The sequence below is a fragment of the Cetorhinus maximus genome, chromosome 8 (genome assembly GCF_964194155.1).
Source record: "Cetorhinus maximus chromosome 8, sCetMax3.hap1.1, whole genome shotgun sequence".
Classification (NCBI taxonomy): domain Eukaryota; kingdom Metazoa; phylum Chordata; class Chondrichthyes; order Lamniformes; family Cetorhinidae; genus Cetorhinus; species Cetorhinus maximus.
Window position 1 is genome coordinate 50,981,474 of NC_135886.1, and position 20,488 is coordinate 51,001,961.

General features: G+C 48.8%; 1 protein-coding gene across 6 annotated transcripts in view; it reads left to right on the forward strand.

Moving 5' to 3' along the window:
* LOC144683621 (bile acid receptor-like) overlaps positions 1-20,488 on the forward strand; it is a 191,150-nt gene that overhangs the window by 90,833 nt on the left and 79,829 nt on the right. For all 6 annotated transcript variants that reach the window (XM_078546829.1, XM_078546830.1, XM_078546828.1 and 3 more), the window contains one exon: positions 5,766-5,911. In XM_078546829.1, coding sequence (XP_078402955.1) covers positions 5,815-5,911 — 97 coding nt within the window. In that variant the 5' untranslated portion in view covers positions 5,766-5,814. The remainder of the gene's footprint in view (positions 1-5,765; positions 5,912-20,488) is intronic.

The window sequence follows — 20,488 nt, forward strand, 5'->3', positions numbered from 1 at the left end:
GGAAGGTCAAACATCGGTTTCATGCCGTTGTGAAACCAGTCTGCAATCATCCGCTCTGCCCATCAATGGAGGGATGCGTTTCCCGCCACTGGATGTTGGGAAATTCGTTTTAATACATCTCCCTATCATTGTAAGTCCAGTGGGCAAAGCTGCCACCAATTAGTCAAGCAGAGTGGAGTGGAGGTGGGTGGGATTTCGGGCAGCCATGCAGCGCGCTAAACTCTGGCCATCCAAGTGGTGGCCAGCATTCTCTGGGATACCATAAAGGGCCTTCAGACTTAACCAAGAGAGGTTCTTAGAAGACCCAGGTTAACCCATGCGCCTCTCTCATCCTGCAGGAGAAGTACATCAGGAGCATGTAGCCTGGTGACCTAGCTGTCTGCATCATAGCTTACAGAGAGCGGAGACGAAGGAGAAGAGAGTGACAGATGCGTCTGGCTAGGCAGAGGGAGGAGCAGCACCATCAGGAAGAAGGGGTGGCTGAGGCTCCCGCAAACACCATTGAAGAGCCACAGCGAACCATCGCTGGTCGGCGACTAGTTAGACCCAGGGTTTACAGGCGGCACTTGTCATTCCTACAGATGACTGAAACTAGTGTCACCAAAAACTGCGCATGTCCAGGGAACTGGTCGGTCACATCTGGCACCTGCTGGGGGATTTGGCGCCACATGGACATGGAGGGCATCCATTGCCAATGGCCATGAAAGTGACCACAGTGCTCAATTTTTACATCAGTGGCTCCTTTCAGGGCTCCACAGGTGACCTCTGTGTGATATCGTAAGCCTTCACCCACAAATGCATCCATGAGGTTACAGACGCCATCTTCATGAAGGCTCAGAACTTTGTGCATTTTACCCAGGATCAGGAAAGCTAGGAAGCAAGAGTGCTGGAATTTGCTCAGATCTCAGGTTTCCCACAGGTGCAGGATACCATCAACTGCACTCACATGGCACTCAGATCTCCGTCGCAACAAGCGGTCAACTACACCTATCCCAAGAGCTTCCACTCGCTAAATGTTCAGCTGGTGTGCAGCGAACACAGACGCATCCTGCAGGTCTGTGCACAGTTCCCAGGGAGTGTCCACGACTCCTACATTCTCAGTTGGTCTTCCAGGTCCAGAGAGGCTGCAGGGTTGGCTCCTCAGGGACAAGGGCTACCCACAGAGGTCGTGGCTGATGTCACCCACGCAACGGCCTCAGACTGCAGCAGAGCGACGGTATAACGAAGCTCATGCTGCAACTCGCACCTTGGTTGAGCAAAGCATCGGAATGTTGAAAATGAGGTTCGTGTGCTTGGACCGGTCTGGTGGAGCCTGCAAATAGTCCACAGAGGTTGTCATGCATCATCATCGCCTGTTGCGCGCTTCACAACCTGGCACTGCAACGGGGGGAGGAGCTGGCTGAGGAGGAGATGGAGGAGCTGCATGTCTCCTCCGATGAGGAGGACATCGACAGGGATGAGGGTGAGGAAGTGCTCGAAGGCAAGGTTGAAGGCGATGAGGCCATCACACTGGCCAGATGAGGCAGGCATACTCGGGAGGTCCGCATAGCTGCTAGATTCATAGAGAATGATGACGACATGCAGTGAGGAGACATCACAGATCCACACATTGCATCCATGAATGTTTCTCTCTGGTCTGGCTGATGCCAGCGCACATACCCTCTGTGATAAGGCTCCTGTCATGGAGACACAGCAGATGCCCATAGTTCCTACATTCCAGGAGGATGATGACAACATGCAGTGGGGACACTCCACAGACCCTCACATAGCTTACATGAATGTTTGTCTCCTGTCTGGCTGATGGCAGATCGCTTGCGCTCTGTGAACAGGATCATATCATGGAGATGCAGAGGTGAAACTTTAGCTTGTCCTGATCTATGGCATCCTTCATGAGCTGAACCCTTCAGGACCACACTGTCCCCGGACAATGATGCTGATGGAGTGGGCAGCCCCACCTCAAAGGTGCTGGGAGCACAGAGAGAATGACGGAACTCTGTGCCGCCAGCCCAGGACATTCTGGCAGCAATGATAAGCCCCATTGAGGTTCAGATATACTGATGTGTCTAGTGACAGTGAAGGCGCATCATCAGTGTGCTGGGAGGGTTGCACAAATCACAGAGAAGTGGCCCTGGACTGAGACACCTGCCTTTATCTTGTGCAGGAACCAAGGTTTCACATCTGAGTGACATGAACACTGCTCATCATAACAAGGAGCCATAGGCAGGGGAAATGTGCTTGGGGGTTTATTAACAATGTGAACATTATGTACAAGTGACAAATACCTGTGCCCAGGCTGTGCAACTACATCTTAACCTTCCTAACCCTGCCACTACGTCTTGGTGCTCCCCCAACATCCATAGCAAGGTAGAGGCAGCCTGCTGATTGCTACACGCTGTCTGTGATGACCTTGGCGGGCATCCTCTGGATGGCCAAGACCTGGAGGGCCCCGGCCTCCTTTCGGGGTCCTGCTGTGTGACAGTTGCATCCTCCTCCGCCTGTGGAGTTGGAGCTGCCAAGGTCATAGGAAGAGGGGATTTGGATGGGCTGGATACTCCTGGAGTCACCTGGGTGGATGGCCCTGGGGTATGCCTCTGCTGATCCTCTTCCCTATGGGTGCCCGAGGGCCCTTGGCTGACTCTTTGAGGAGAAGGGGAAGCTGGAGTGAGATCGAGTTGCCCTGCATCCCTCTCGTGTTGACACCATTGGGGGCCACTATGGTGTCAGCGATGGAGCTGAGCCCGCACAGCAGTGCAGGACCAATGTCCTGGACCAAGGTCTCCATGGCAGCCGCCATCCTACCAGTGCTGACCTCAGTGCGTTGCATTGCCGGCACTATCACCTCAGACTGAAGGTGGAAGGAGTCCTCCATCGTGCCTTGCAATCTGAGGAGTGTAGCGGACATCCCTTCCTGATGTTCCTGAGCTTGCCTATGCAGCTCCAGCAACTGTGACATGATCGAATCCAGTGACTCCTCATCTGACTTGGACTCAGCAGATTTCTGGTCTCCAGCAGTCCTCCAAGTGCCAGAAACTTGAAAGTCCCTGCCGCCACCTGCTGTGGATCAGACAGTGCAATGTGCTCACCAGATTATGACCCCACGGCTACTCTAAAGCTTGGTCCCAGCGAGGTGTGTGTCTCTGCACTGGTGGAGGGTGTGGGTGAGCACTGTGACAGGTCCTCAATGACCGTTTCAGCAGATTCCTCTCCTGAGGTGTTGTCAGGGCTTGAGTCAAGGACCTGGGTCATGGACTCCATCGGCTGCTTCCCAGACGTGTCTGCGAAAGCAAGGAGAGATAATTAGTGCATGGCAGGGGACTGCGGAACAGGACACATCACTCACAGCATGGCTGTCTGATGGATGTTGCACGACTGTTCCCTCACTTGGTTTAGCACCGCCAACCTCACCGTCAGCACAGGAATGGTCCAGATCTTCGCCAGTCAGCTGGATGGCTCTATTTTCAAAGACCATGAGGACCTTGACTTCAGGCATTCCTCTACCAATCTGCGGCCTCTCCCTTTTGTTGTGTGCCAACTTGTCCTGCATGAATACAGATGGAGAGAGTGTAAGTGGGATGCCTGCCAGGCCAGATGATATGTATGCCTAGCATGTGTGGTTGGTGATTGGTGCCATGGATGGGATGAGGGCAATGAAGCTGTGTGTGTGAGAGAATGAATAATGAATTCCCTTGAACTGGCAGTGAGTGAGGTCTCTGTGGATGTGTGATGGGTTTGTGAGTGTGTGAGCTGAGCGTGACTTACCCTGGCGGAACAGACAAGATCAGTCATCCTCTTTCGGCGCTGGGTTGCTGTCCTCTTTTGCAGGGCATTGGTGCTAACCACAGCTACCATTGCCTCCCATACAGGGTTGATGCCCTTGTTTGCTGGCCCTTGCCCAGAGTGGGGGTAGAGGACAACGCAGTGGGCCTCCACAACATCCAGTAAGCACTTGAGGGAGGCATCAGTAAATCTGGGGGCAGCATGTTTCCTCCCTTTGGCAGCCATCATTTCCCAGCAGCTTCCCATTCCTTGAAGAGTGCTAGCTCTTTGCTTTTGGGGTTCAGAGAGCGGGTGTGACAAAAGAAGCCCGGTGGTCCTCCGGTGTCAACGTGGCTCTTTGGGGTCCAGAGAGCAAGTGCATGCTAGCGAATCTGAAAGGGAGAACAAGGGCATGTCATTAATTAAAGTCACCACACTGTCACTGTGCATGCCAGGTACCCTGGTGAGACAATGGAGATCTGCGTTATGGTGCCATCATCTTTCAATGATCATTAGGGACTCCAGGTTTGAGGCTCCCATCAATGAAGAGGCTACATTGAATGGATGCATAATCTGAAACTCTCACCTCTGTGCACTGCACTTTTACCTTCGTCTGACATCCCCGCCTCTCCATGCCCAGTTGCACATGGAGCATGCCCGTCTCCAGCTCAAGGGCATCCTGCTCAAACCTGGTGAGCAGCAGCAGGTTGGGTGGGCCTCAACCTGTCCATGACCTCTCCAATGGGTCATGGCTTGTTTTCTCCTGAAAGCACAGAGGAGCATTGATTAGTCCACTCTCTACCTGCAGTGCCGTTGCAGCCTGGCCAACCCCAGCTGAAGAACACCTCGCAGGGCACATCTGAGTCATGGCCCTTGAGCCATAAGGCACTCAGTCCAAGCAGCCAGGGCCCACGCCTTTGGCCAGCTCCGGTGTGATTGAGGTCCACGGTGGAGGAGAGGGGGCCCTATACCTTAACACTTCTGCACACTGACCCATGCCAACACGGTACTCACCGTTCCTGAGCGCAACAGGTCATTGAACCTCTTCCGGCACAGCACCCATGTGCGTCGCACCATGACATGGCTGCTTACCAGCGCTGCCACCTCCTCCCATGCCCTCTATGTGAGGTGCGTTGGCCTCCTCCTCCCATCCCTGGGGACAAGGTGTTCCTCCTGGCAGCCACCTCCTCCAGGAGGACTGCAAGGCATTCATCCAAAAAGTGGAGGAAGGCCGGAGTGCCCACCTGACCTGTCCTCCCGCCTGGCATCTGCAGCCACACTCAACTCCATCACTTGAGTTTGCTTATGCGGAACAAACGTTCTTCCGTGGCAGCTTTCAAGGGGCTGTGCCGTTTTTAAACCAGCTGCTAGGTCGCCATTGGACCGGCATCAGGCAGGCTCCCCCATGGCCCTTTCTGACCAGTGAGGAGCCGTCTTTCACACTGGGCAGGCCTTAATTGGCCCACCGACATGAAATCGCATTTGGGGGCCGACTGCGGGCAGCAGCCAATTCCCAGGCCCACCAATCATGCACGCCCACCAAAGGTAAAATTCAGGCCATTGAAGCAGTTCAAGAACAGGATCACCACCATCTTCTGAAGGGCAATTATGAATGGGCAATAAATGCTGGCCTTACCAGTGATCCTCACATCCCATGAATTTACTTATTATTAGATTCTCTTCCTACTGCTTGTGGGGTTTTTTGGTGACCAAATGAAATTGGACTGAAATCAGATTCCATCTCAGTGCAATCTGTGATCGATCAGAAGTACAATAATAAAGGATTGTTTACTTGTTATAGAATGGAGTTTTACAAAAGAAACATAAAACATAAATGAGAAAAAGTGATTCTAAATTGATTTACAGTTGGTCCAATTTGCAGATAGGTAGCTATCATGCAGGATACACTACTTGAACTGTTTTGGATAATAGTGTTCACATTTTTACTGTTGTAGCATTTCAATCTGAATAGTTAAAATTTGTTATGACTGGCTTTCCTCTTTTTACAGTGTCTATCAAGGAATTTTTAAAAATCTCTGAAGAGTAAACAGTACATGAATGAAACACTGGACAGGTTCAGAGGCCAACATGGCTGCACACAGCCACTTAGCTCTCTCAGATGGGTACTGCCTTGCAGAGCCACCCCAGCTTTATGGTATGTATAAATTCTTCACAGTTTGGCTACATTTGTTATAATTGGAAGGTAAAAATGTCAGATAGGTCCCATAAGGGATAAATAAATATCTGTTATAATGCAATTCTTCAGAACATTTTGGGCAAAACTCTAGAATGGGAATTCTTGGGGGGTTTTCAGACGCTCAGGGTGGGATTTTCTGTCCCAGCCGCTAGGGATCCCCTGCAGCAGATCCAGTAAGCCAGCCAAAGGTCCATTAACTACAGCGGGACCAGAAGATCCCATTGGCGGCTGGGATTGGAAAATCCCACCCTGAGTTCCTAAAACAGTTGGAAGAAAGTTTGGTAGTGTCATAGTGTGGTACAAGGACAAATAACGAGAGGCATCCTTTACTTCCACCTGAAGCAAGAGTTAAAACCTTTGTGTGCAAATAAATGGCCTGAAGTCAGCTTCAGGACCCCTCTCCAAGATTGGTTTTCCCTGAGGTATCCATCTCCATCATCATCACAAGCTGAACTCAGGGTCATCTAGTCTGGAGATTGCTGGTCAACCAAGAAGACAAGTAGCTCACCTGAATGTGGAGCAAGCGGATGCAGGATTGTTCCTCTCCAGTCCACATTTAACCACTCTTCCAATTGGTGCTGCTCCTGACCCCAGAACCTTCACCCACTGGGTTGCTCCTGCAAACCCTAGCCCCCAATCCAATACCAACTCTGGTAACTCCAGGCTCCCAAGCTGATTGCCACCTTTGAGCACCACAGCTCTAGGGATCAGACTTGATTCTGAATCCTACACTTCCAGGCACCACCTCCAACCTGATCCAACCTCCGTCACCCACAAAACCACATTCCCCTTCCTGATTGCGACTCCTTGCCCTGCAACTTCCGTATCCCTAATCTAATCCTGACCTCTAGCCCAGCTCGGTTGGTGGCCCCAGACTCCCTTCCCACATTGTCTAAATCCCCTCCATTTCAAACCAACCCTGGACTTATTTTTACTTGAGGGCCACTGCAACACTAGGGGCAGAATATTCCCATTGGCGTGCAGGGGTGGGCCCTGCACATAAAATGATGCGCGATGACATCGGACGAGCGTCCCGACATCATCACGCGCCATCACGATATTTAGTTGGGCGGGCACGCGTTGATCTCCGATACGTGCCCGCCATTAATTAACGGGCCACTTAAGGCCCTTGAGGCGCCAACTGACGCCGATTTTTCGGAGCCCGTGCGATCTTCGAGTTGGCACAAGGACACAACGGGCAGGCGGGTAGGACACATTTGTATAAACCTCATCCACGGGCGGGATAAGAGGGCTCAGTGGGGTCGCGAGTGTGCTCTGTCAAATATTGATGTTTCAAAGTTACTGGTACTTGCCTGTATGATCTGCAATACTTAAAAATGCACACCAGCTGTTTGGTCTGGACTCACAACCTTCAGGTCAGCACTCTGCAGTGAGGAATCTTTTTTAGGCCTGCATGTTCCAGGAAGCCTTCCCTTAGCCTGGGAATGGGAGCTGAACTGTCCACTGGAGGCACCTCCCCTGAGGAGGATGGGAGGGCTAGAAGGGGGAGGAGTCCAGGAGTGCACATTCAGTCTCCAGGGGAGCCACCTTTGGGAGGTCAGGCCCAGGCACAAGGGGTGCAGGGCCAAGAGGTAGTCCAAGGCAGAAGGGGCCGCAGAAGACACCACTATCATGCTGCCAGGGTATACAGGCGGCAAAGCAGCTACCTCAATATGTCTGAGGTGCAGTGCCGAAAGAGGTTCTGTCTCTCAAGGGAGACAGTCAGCTATATCTGTCAGATGATTGGGCCTGAGATCTCCGCTAGCTGTGTGGGTGGGCACCCCATGCCATTGGCTCTATAGGTCACAGCTGCCCTCTGGCTCCTTCCAGGGGTCAGTGGGTGATCTTTGCAGTAGCTCCCAATCTTGTCCACACTTGTGTCAAGCAGGCTACAGACACTCTGTTCAGGCGTGCATTGACCTTCATCCACTTCTGCTGGGACCAGGCAAGTTAGACACAGCAAGCCAGAGGCTTCGCAGCCATTGCTGGCTTCCCCCGCGTCCAGCGTGCAACAGACTGCACACATGTGGCCATCAAGGTGCCAGCAGGTGAGCCCAGTGCCTTCATCAACAGGAAGGGCTTCCACTCCATGGACGTGCAGATGGTGTGTGATCACAGGATGCAGATTCTACAAGTCTGTGCAAGGTACCCAGGCAGGTTCCACGACACCTACATCCTCAGACACTCCCAGGTGCCGAGGCTCTTCAGTGCTCCAACAGGGCTGGATGGGTGGCTGCAGGGTGACAAGAGCTATCCCCTCAGAAGGTGGCTCATGACACCTCTCCACCATCCAAGAACAGAAGCTGAGCAGAGGTACAATAGGAGCCACGCCTCCACAAGGGCTGTGGTGGAGGGAGCCATCGGTCTTCTCAAGATGCGCTTCCGATGCCTGGACCACTCAGGGGGCGCACTCCAGTACCCCCCAGATCGTGTGTCGGTGTTAGTGGTTGCACGCTGCGCTCTCCACAATCTTGCGCTGGAAAGGGGGGACGCTGTGGACTATGACGACTTAGACGCAATGGCTGCGGATGTACACAATGAGTCCAGCAGCGAGTCCGAGGAAAATGCTGAGAGGGTAGACGCTGTCCCGGGCATACTCCAGGGAGGCAGGGACACCCGGGAGGCTTTAATCCAATGAACCTTCAGCGAGCACGCCATATTTGGACCTCCAGGACAAGCCTGGGCTGTATGCTCCATATTCGAGACCTAAGTGCAAAACCTGCCTGGTTAGGAACATTAACTATGGTCCTTGTTAATAAAGCTAAATGTCCCACAAAGCACTAATTACATTATTGGAAACCATCCACCTGCAGAACAAAAGAGGCAACCTCAGCCATGGTGACATGTCTGAATTTAATATTGCACCCAAAGAAACTTAATAAAACAAAATGAAAAAGGTGTTAAAAATCACACCAACTCATAAAGACCTCATTGTGGGACAACACAAAAGCACCAGAGATAAACTCGTGGTGTGCCTAAGGTGTCTTATGTTTACGTTTTCAGGTGCTACATCTTGGTGCTGCCCCCTCGCTGGGAGTGGCATCTGAGACAGCCTGCTGACTCTGCTGTCCTGTTGGCCTCGATGACCTTGGCGGTCGTCCTCTGACCCGTGGAGCCTGTGCTGGCCCTGCCTGGGAGCGAGCTACCAGTTCCACAGTTGGCATCTCCCCAGTTGTTGCAGCCTCACCAGATGCAACGCTCCCTGGCAGTGGGGCGGAGGAGCTGCAGCCCTCATCTGGAGCGCCCTGAGGGGAACCCGCAGAGACGACAGGCAGCTGCTGCACCGACGTGAGGTCGCTTCGGACCTCCCTGCTCACTATGGATAGATAGTCACCGAGTTGGGAAACTTGGTGCCAAGACCATCTCCCACACTAGCACTGACCAGCTGAGGTCAATGCCGATGTGAGGGTTTGCTGGTCTGAGTGCATCCCCAGGAAGCCCTGATTGGTCTCCTGGTGGAGCCTCTCCACAAGAGTTACCACTCCCTCCATGGAGGATGCATGGCGCTCGGCCATCAGGCTCATTGCTTCAGCGATGATCCACGTAGACCCCTCCACCAGGGACACCAAGCAAAGCATAGCCTCATGTATCTCCCCCAGATGCTCCCGCACACCCGGCCGCATTTCCTGCGTTTGCTGCGTTGAGGACGACTCCAGAGGCACATCATCAGGCACCGACTGAGCATGTTCCTGGTCCCCTGCAGTCCTCCGGCTGCTGGCGCCATTGGCACACTCTGTGTCTGTCAGCCCCTCCAGCAACTGTGAGGTGCCCTCACTGCTGTGCCCTAGGACACTAGCCGATGTTCTAATTCCCACCGAGGTGCTAGTATCTGCGCTGGTGCCTACCTGGCAGAGATGGTGTGACGCTAGTGAATCCGTGACTTCAGGGCCCTCAGGTGTGAGAAGGGACCTCTGCTGCTCCTGCTCCCGGCCCTGCTCTGCTGATGCTGAAAGGAAGAACAAGGACAGTGGATCAGTTAACGTGGAGACAATGTGAATGTGTATCCCTGTCCCCTAGATCATTATGCGCTCATCCTTCCATAAGCAGTGGTCAAGCCACATTGCAAACTTCAATCACTGGACATTCAGCGCTGCCATGGCTGCTGGGAGAACAATGGTGACCTCGCTGCTGGGCAAACATACCTGCCCATGGCACCCCAGCCTCACCAACACTGATGGACTTAGGCGCATGGCGCCTCTCCAAATCTAGGGCCTCCTGCTCGAACCGGCTAAGCATCACCAACTGGGCCAGCCCTCCGCCAGTCCTCACCCGCTCGGCTGCATTATGTGCATTCTTCTCCTGAAAAGGAGAGAAGAGCATTGATTAGTGCTACTTGTACCTGGACTCTCTTCGCAGACGGCCCACCCCCAACTACAGTGGGACATTGCAGGGCTCCAGTGCCTCCTCACCCCACTGCTGCTGAATATTCACTCTAAGATGCTAGGTCTGTCCCCCCGCAGCCCGGCCTTGGCCAAGTGCTGCCTACATCACATTAGACCCTACACGGTCTAACCTTCCATAGCAAGGAGGCGCAAGTACGTGGAGCACAGAGAACAGTAGATCAATCGGTGCCATGCCACCTGGAAGCTCCCCTCCCAGCAAGTCATCACCCTGACTTGGACATGTCCTGGAGTTCCAGCACTGTGCCTAGGTGCAGATCCTCCAGGTTGCCCTCAAAACAGTAATGTGGGTCTCAGTGTACCACATGCTGTGGGGGCAGAACCCATCTCTTCACCACCCTCTCAGGGTGACTTCAGCATGGGCAATATCTGCTGGCCCACCCAGCAAAGGACACATGCTGTCAATAATGCAATGCAGTCACTACTCTCAGACTTGGGGTGCGGGGGGACACCAGGGGAGAAAGCCTACCTGCTGAGTTAAGTGACCAATGCCAACATGGTACTCACCCTTCCTGGGCACAACAGGTTGTTGAAGTGCATGTGACACTGGATCCAGGTGCGCCGCACCACGTCGCGGGAGCTCACCACCTCCACCACCTCCTCCCAGGCACGTCAGGTCATGTGGGGGGGGCCTCATCCTCCCGTCTTGGGGTACCAGGACCTCCCGCCGTGCTGCCACCCCCTCGAGGAGGGCAGCAAGGCAATCATCGGAAAAACGAGGGGCACAGTGCCCCCCTGCCCTACCCTCCTGTGTGGCCTGCTCACCAGCAGTGCTCTGGGAAGCCCTTCCATTGGCCATGATTCACAGCCTTGGAAAGGCTGCAGCAGCATTTTAAAACAGGCCGCTGGGTCACCATTGGACCCAGTGGTCATTGCAGTCCTGCTGCCGCCTGTCCACTCCCACTGAGCTCGGGAGCCACGATATCCCAGTTGTGCCAACCCATGCTCCTGACTCACCCCCATGGCCACTTTTTGCCCCATGCCAACTTAGTGCCAATTCATGACCTCCCACCAACCACCCTTTGCCCTTACATCCCCCCTTGCCCACTCACCCAGTATCCACAATGGGCAGACCTCAGGAGCCATGCTGAGATGAAGTAAAGTTCTAAGTATCTATTACAGGCTTCACTGTATTAAAAAAAACTCTTATTCATGAAAACCCATTCAATAATTTAAATCCCCTCAAGTATTTAATCCAATATAAAAACAAATCTAGTTGTATTCATAACCCCACAACATAGACAGCTCATCCTTTAATAACATCTTGCAGCTGTTAATCAAACTGTGAAGTTACGACCCCTTCATGCCCCCACTGTGATAATTAACAGGTTGTCAAAGCAATCAAACTGCAATAATTTTATAAGGAAAGTGATTAGGGTTTTATCAACAAATATCTACTGAAGCTGCTAGAACACATATTCTTCACTCTCATAGACACAGGCAGGCAGTCATTTGCAAAATTTAAAGGGCAGGGAATTTAAATAAATTAACACTTAACAGTTCTATATGCCTTAGCTGCCCTTTATGAGCACTGATATCTGCATTATAAAGTCATGGATCCACTTGAGGCTATTCCTGGAGCAAAAATTGGATCTGCTTGTCCTGTGCACTGATTTTAAATGGACCAGTTGATTCACAATTTGCACCAAGGCACTTCATACCCCATTCCCTTTCCCCAATTGGCAAAAATGGGATCTGCTGGAAATGGAGGTGATGTGATGTTCTTAATGTGAGCCAATCCTCCATTTTTAAAAGTCCCCAGAGTTTCTATGACTCCGTGAAAATCCTGCCCAAAGATTCTGCTAAGAGATACTTATAGGCTGAGTGACTGGGCAAAAATTTGGGAGATCGAGAATAATGAGGGTATGAGGTTGCGCACTTTGGTGGGAAGAGTAGAAAAGCAAAATATTATTTAAATGGATGGACACTGCAGAATGCTGCAGTACAGAGAGATCTGACTGCCCTTGTACATGAATCACAAATGTTAGCATGGAAGTAACAAGTAATTAGAAAGGCAAATAAAATGTTATCCTTTATTACAAGAGAGCTGGAGCATAAAAGTATGGATATCTTGCTATAACTGCACAGGACAATGGTGAGATCACACCTAGAGAACTGTGTACGGTTCTGGTCTCCTTACATAAGGAGGGATATACTCGCATTGGATACAGTTCAGAGAAGGTTCACTAGGTTGATTCCTGGGGTGAAGGGGCTGTCTTATGAGGAAAGGTTGAGTAGTTTGGGCCGATACACATTGGAGTTTAGAAGAATGAAAGGTGATTTTATTGAAACATTCAAGATTCTGAGGGGGCCTAACAGGATACGTGCTGAAAAAAAGAGCTTGTGGGGGCTTCTAGAACCAGGGGACCATATTTTCAAAATCAGGGGTCTCCTATTCAAGACAGAGATGAGGAGGAATTTCTTCTCTCAGAGGGTGATCAATCTTTAACATTCCCTGGCCCAGATACCATTGGAGGCTATGGGCAGAGTTTTCCCCCCGTCGGGGGGGGATGTTCAGGAGTGGGTGCGTGGAGGTGTGCCGCCAATCGGCGCCCACAATTGGGGGCGAGCCGCCATTTTACATGGGTGGGCCAATTAAGGCCCGCCCAGCGTGACATCCACCATGAAGTGCTATGCGCTCCCTGTGCAGGCGGGAGGGGATTCCCTGAGCTGAGAGTAAAGAGCGCACTTATCTCCCTGAGGCTAAGTGCAGCCTCAGGGAGATCGGTGCCAAATTCAAAAATGTTAAAAACAGAAAAATAAAATTTCCCTGACATATCCCCTCATGTGACATTGTCACATGAGTTGGGACATGTCCATCACTTTTAGTTGAACTTTTATTAAATTTTTGAAAACATACATGAAACCTCATCCCGCCCGTGGATGAGGTTTCATGCTTTCTCTGAAGCCCGCCAGGGCTTCTGCCTGCCCACCAGCCTTAAGGATGGGCAGGTCATTTAACTAGCTCAATTACTTTGAGGCCATTGACAGGTCGGCGGGCGCACAGCCCCCTCCGACCTGAAAATTGAAATGGTGCGGGCTGACGTTGGGAGTTCCGCCTGACGTCATCCCACGCCATTTTACGCGTTGGCGAGCGGGCCCTGCCCTCCCGCTCGCCGACCAGGAAATCCTGACCTATATATATTCAAGGCTGAGTTAGACAGAGTTTTGATCAAAATGAGAGTCAAGTGTTATGGGAGACAGGCTGGAAATGGAGGTATAGCCACAATCAGATCAGTTATGATCACATTGATTGGCCGAGCAGATTTGAGGAGCCATATGGCCTACTCCTCTCCTATTTCTTAGGCTTTTATGTTCTTATGGAATAGTTACTGATCATTCACTGCATTTTTTATTCTGTTGGATCTAGCCACAAGCCCATTAAGCTTAGAAGGGGAGGCCAGTCTCACAAAATCTTGCAACATCAACCTCTCTACTATTGCACCATGGGTGAGCGTTGCCTTAATTTTGCTGCCATCACAAAATTGGTGCAATATAGAATTGTTGATACCTAATAACATTAATAATAAATTATCTACAGTACAAATTTACTTACGGAGTATAAGATTTATTTACTAAGATTTTTATTGAATACAGTAGTTATTTGTTTTATACAGAGCATTTTCACATTTCAACTAGTAAGCTCTGATTCCATATTCATCAGTTTCCAATTGTACCGCAGTCCTGCAGTTTGTGAAAAGTCAGTAATTGTTGCCAGCAACTTGCAAAAGTGGGCAGAATGTGCAGTAGAAAATAAACTCATATTTAAAACAACCTGGCATCCTAATGGAAACCATTGCATTTACCAACTCCCTCAATTGATGTAAGCAAAAACCTTCAATAGCAATTTAAATGCAATTAAGTATTCACATGATTGATAGGAACCTTGCTTGTAACTAATGCAGGCCAGAAATATCTGCAATTGTGTAATTTTACACAATTTGTGTCTCTAAACACATCAAATCCATATGATTATGTAATGCAATTATCCCATAACAGCTATTTAAACAGGACATACATGCCATATTTTTAACTCTTTACCAATATGAGATACCAGACAAAAGACTCTAGATCACCTATCACTAAAGTAGGTTGTCATGTATTTGATCATCTATTTTATTGCTATATCAGGCATATGAACATATTGGGGCCAATATTTCTGTTTATCTTTCTTTGGCTGTGTACAGCAGCAGAGTACAAGTGTAATGTACTTGTCCAGGCTCAATGGTGCAATATTGGTGCCCTGCAGGGCCTTGTGCCAGCAAAAATGGGAGGGAAGCACATTGTAACTGTGAGTCTGTGGGACCAGCAACTGCTATCCTTGCTCGACAACAGCAGTCAGAAGGCCCAAGGCCTGAAGACCTGCTGAGCTACCAGAGGCTTTTATTTCTAGACCTATTTATCTTTCTGTCAGGCTCCTCTTAGACTCTCTGTTCTAGAGTGGGATCTTGGTACAAAACATCTCCAGCTTCTTGTGACGAGTTTGCATCTGTACACCCCATCTAGGTTGATGCAGGAGAAAGTGTTGGGAGGCAAGGAATTCTCTCTTCCAAACATGTGCACGGTGTGCATGATGGACCTGTGCCTATTGTAGGTATAGGTCCAATTGTCCCCTTCTGGGGAAGACTCAGGCATCCGAGGGCAATGTAGAAGTGTTTTAACTAGGCCTCCACTTCTTTCTTAAATAAACACAGAAAATGCTGGAAATACTCAGCAAGTCTGGCAGCAACTATGGAGAGAAAAACAAAGTTAATGTTTCAGGTCTGTGACCTCGTCAGATCTTCAATTTCTTTCTCCCTGATCTTTGTAGCAAGTAAGGCCATTGCCCAGGGCAAATGTGAGGAAAATTGATTTCATTTACTTGACAGCATGTTTCTACATGTATTATCAGTTTTTCCCTGGAGAATATTGTATAGTGTGTGTGTGGTCAAGAAAAATATTTTTCATATTTATCAAAGAGGTAATTCTTGTTAGCATTTAGTTGATGAATCTCTATTCATTTCACTGCTAACATTGAAATGCAACATAAGAAGTCTGGAAATATTGCAACATTGGAATCATTCCACTAAAAAATAAATAGCTACAAAAGACAGTTCTTTTTCACAGTTAGGTTATACTGATTAACACTATTTGCAATCCATTATACTTAAATTGAGTGTTAATGCTGAGAGAGAACTGTTTCAGATTAATAGTAAAGAGAGTTGTTCTTATGCAAAGTAAATTGTAGGTGATAATTCCTGTCCTTTGCTGTGTTATTTGGAGTCCTATAGTTACTACTCTTATTAGCATCAGAAATCACCCCAGCAAATACAATATGTCTCCATTAAACTCAACTTGGAGATGCAAGGCAAAATCCTAGTCTTCTCAAAGGCAACTAGGGATGGGCAATAAAATGCTGGCCCAGCCAGCGAAGCCCACATCCCGTGAATGAATATTAAATAAAAATGGCTGATCATTTATACTTGCTGATACAGTTTGGTTTAAATAATCAATATGTCTTTGGGGTGAGGGGCAGCAGCTTAGAATGCTGGCTACATCATGATACAAGTATGGTGCTTGTGTAGATAAGGTGCTACTTCAGCCAACTCCCCCTGTAAATCAGAAGAAAGCCCTATGTTTACATTGAAAGATAAAGGTAAAGGAAAGGAAGAAATTAGAAAAGTAAAATACTTAAGTTACATTAATTGAGAATTATGCGTTGACTGGAAGTTGTCAATCAAAACGATTACTTGAATTAAAAATTATAAAGGAGCTAATTTATGTCATTTGTCAATATTACAAAATCACCACTGATGTTGACTCATCTCACTGTTGATTTAGCCTCAGCAACCATTGCAAGTAAATATTTGTGATGCTAATGAGAATTTTTCCTTATTCACCATCATTTGAAAAATTGAAGATCTTCTTAAGTCTGATGATGTGATGGCAATGATTTCTCATCAGAAATTTAAATTGGACAGATCATTGAGGCTTCTGAAATTAATATCTTTTTACTGATATAGTACTTATTCAGTTACTTCACACTGACAGGCTCAGTAATTCAACCAGCCCAATGACCCCAGGTTATCACCAAAACTAATCTTTAGAAATGTTACTGATAACTCAATCTAACTTGGCAGAAGTGTGGGGACCAGGAGAAAATATCAGAGAGGAATACCACACTGCACAAAATACTGAGAGAGATAGATAGTACTAGAATAGAGAATAGTAAGTTAATAGGTGGGGTCAGAATAAGGGAGAAAGTAATAGAGTCTAAATCAGGATTACAGTGCACGTATGTGAATGCATAGGAGTGTGGTAAATACGATTGGTGAATTACAGGTGCAGATTGCTATGTGGAATTACAATGTTGTGGCTATAACAGAGACCTGCTTTAAGGAAGGGCAGGATTGGGTGTCAAGTATTCCTGGATATGTTCAAGAAAGATAGGAAAGGAAGGAAAGGGGGAGAGATGGTGGTATTGATTAAGGAGAGTATTGCAATGCTGGAGGGGGTCAAGGACAGAATCTGTTTGGCTAGAGCTAAGAAACAAAAAAGGTGTAATTGCATTGCTTGGTGTAATCTATGGGCCACCAACTAGTAGAAAGGATGTAGAGGAAGAAATCTGCAAGGAAATTACAGAGAGGTACAAAAATTATAAGCAATTATAATGGGGGACTTTAATTATCCGAATATAGATTGGATTATTGGTCGTGTAAAGACCAATAGAGGCAAGACTAATAGAGAGAGGCAAGAGTTCCTAGAATGTGTTCAGGAGAATTTTTGACAGCAATATGTGCCCAGTCCAATGATAAAGGAGTCATTGCTGACCTGGTTCTTGGGAATGAGGTGGGCGAAGTAGATCAAGTATCAGTGGGAGAACATTTTGGGGACAGTGATCATTGTATCATTTAGGATGACAATGGAAAAGGACAATGAACAATCCAGAATAAGAATAATTAACTGAGGGTAAGCTAACTTCAATGGAGTAAGAATGGATCTGGACCGAACAAATTGGTGCCAAAGGCTGGCAGGAAATTTGGTAGTTAAACTATGGGCTACCTTCAAAGAAGAGATGGTTCAGGCATAGTAAAGGTAGGGCAAACAAATCCAGCGCCCCCTGGATGACAAAAGAGGTAAAAATTAAGATAAAGAAGAAAAAGTATGCTTATAACTGGTGTCAGATAGAAAATACAATTGAGAACCAGGCTGAATACAGAAGGATTGGAGGGGAATTGAAAAAGCAAATAAGAGAAGAAAAGAGATTGGCAGATAATATAAAAGGGAATCATGAGGTCTTCTATAGGCATATAATAGTAAAAGGAGGGGTAGGGCCAATCAGGGACCAAAAAGGGGATTTACACATGGAGGCAGAGGGCATGGCTAAGGTATTACATGAATGTTTTGCATCTGTCTTTACCAAGGAAGAAGATACTACCCAGACTATGATGAAAGAGGAGGAAATTCAGAAATTGAAGTGTTTAAAATTGATAAGGAGGAGGTATTGGATAGACTGTCTATACTTACAGTTGACAAGACACCGGGACCGGATGTGATGTACCCAGGGATACTGAGGGAAGTGGCGCCGGCCACAATTTCTCAGCCTTCTTTAGACTCGGGGTGTTGCCAGAGGACTGGGGAATTGCAAACATTACGCCCTTGTTCGAATAAGGGTGTAAGGTTAAGCCCAGCAACTACAGACCAGTCAGTTTAACTTTGGTGGTGGGGAAACTTCTAGAAATTATAATTCGGGACATAATTAATAGACACATTGACAAATACAGGTTAATTAAGGAGAGCCAGCATGGGTTTCTTAAGGGAAAATTGTGTTTAACTAACTTACTGGAGTTTTTTGAAGAGGTAACAGAGAGAGTTGATGAGGACAATCCTGTTGATGTGGTGTACATGGACTTCCAAAGAGCATTCAATACAGTGCCGCACAACAGACTTGAGAAAAGTTATAGCTCATGGAATAAATGGGATAGTAGCGACATGGATACGAAGTTGGCGAAGTGACAGGAAACAGAGAGTTATTGATAATGGATGTTTATCGGTCTGGAGGAAGGTATCTAGTGGAGTTCCCCAGGGGTCAGTATTGGGACCCTTTTCCTAATATATATTAATGATCTATACCTTGGTGTACAGGGAATAGTTTCAATAGTTTCAAAAATTACAGATGATAGAAAACTTGGAAGCATTGTGAGCTGTGAGGAGGATAATGTGGAACTGCACAAGGACTTAGACAAGTTGGTGGAATGGATGGGTAGGTGGCAGATGAAATTCAATGTGGAGAAATGTGAGGTTATTCATTTTGGTAAGAAAAACATGGAGAGACAATATAAGATAAAGGGTACAACCCTAAAGGGGATGCAGGAGCAGAGGGACTTGAGTGTATATGTGCATAGGTCATTAAGGTGGCAGGACAGGTCAAGAAAACAGTTAATAAAGTAAACAGTGCGCTAGGCTTTATTAATAGGGACATAGGGCAGAATCGTTCCAGATTTGCACCAAGTGCAGTAGTGGGCAGGAGAAAGGATGTTTTACCCACTGGCCGTAATGGCTGGTTTTCATGCCATAACGTCCCATTCCTGCCTCATTAATTATGCATTCCCGGAAAACACGCCACATCGCTGGTGGGGTGTCCTCTGATTCGCCCACCCCAACGTCACCTCAGGCCTTCAGTAAACTGGGTGCCATATTTAAAGGCCATCCCTGCACAGAGATAGGGATAAGAAGCTGCTGGGAACTGATGGCTGCGAAAGGGAGGAAACATGCTGCCCCAAGATTTAGCGGCGCCTGCCTTAAGCGCCCACTGGATGCAGTGGAGGCCCACTGCAATGTCCGCTACCCCTACTCTGAGCAAAGGCCAACAAGCAAGGTCACCATTCCAGCATGGGAGGCGGTGGCAGCAGTGGTCAGCACCAATGCCCTGCCAAGGAACACAGCTGTCCAGTGCAGGAAGAGGATCCATGCTCTCATCCATTCCACCAGGGTAAGTCACTCTTCTCATCACTCTCAACTCACACACTCACAAACTCATCACACATCCACAGGGATCTCACACCTCAAGGGGCAACACCACTAACTCACGCACACCCTCACATCTCCATCAAGCTCATTTCCTCTGGAGCTCATGGCCTCATCCTGTCCATGTCTCCGCTCACCACACAAACATTCCATGCAGTGCCATGCATCCTGCTCACACTTTCTCTAACTGTTTCCATGCAGGTGAAGCTGGCTCACAGCAGCAGGGAGAGGTCCCAGACCAGGGGTGGAGTAGCCCAAATTAAGCTGCCGACTCACTTTGAGGACTGTACCATTTCATTGACTGGTGAGGGCGTGGACCATGCCTGCGGTGATGGCGTGGTTGGCGGTGAACACCCACATGTGGATCCTTGCACCACATCATGCCTCTCTCAAGGCAACTGAGTGTTCTCTTTCCTGCTTTTGACTCTGCTGCCATGCACTAATCAATGCTACTTTGGTTCACAGGGATCTCGGCCAAGCGACCGACACACTCAGCCAGCCAGTCCCTCAACTCCATCCACGTCCTCACCTCCAGCCAAGAGGACACATCCTCTATTGAAGAGATGGAAATAAGCAGCCTGGAAGACCCATCACAGTGCTTACCCACACCCTCCACCAACCCAAGGGCACGCACCTCGGTGGGACCTAGATCTAGAGCAGGCTTGGGTTCACAATCTGGGGGTCACCACATAGGCATGTGTCCGCAGCAGGAGGAGGCAGGTTCAGCCAAGCTCCCCGGCACTCAGAGGACTGTGGGGAAGAGACATCCATGAGGTCTGAGTCAGATGATGAGCCTCTTGATTTGGCCTTCCAACTCATTGGAGAGTCAGCAGAAGGCGGGGGAACATCATGAAGAGCTGTTGGAAGCCCACAACAGAGTGGCACGTGAGTCGGTGGAGTGCATCTGCCTGCTCTGTGATGAAGTGGTGCCCACATGTGTGCGTATGGAGGTCGCCATGGGAAGGATGGCAGACACCATGGAAACCCTGGTCCAGCAGAATGTGGTGATGTGCACAGACCTGCACTCCATCGAGGTTGTCATGGGTGAGTTTCTGCAGTGGCAAAGTGAGAGGGAAATGGGGCACCTCAATGTCCCTCCGGGTGCTCCTTCCCCTCAAGGAGTCAGGCT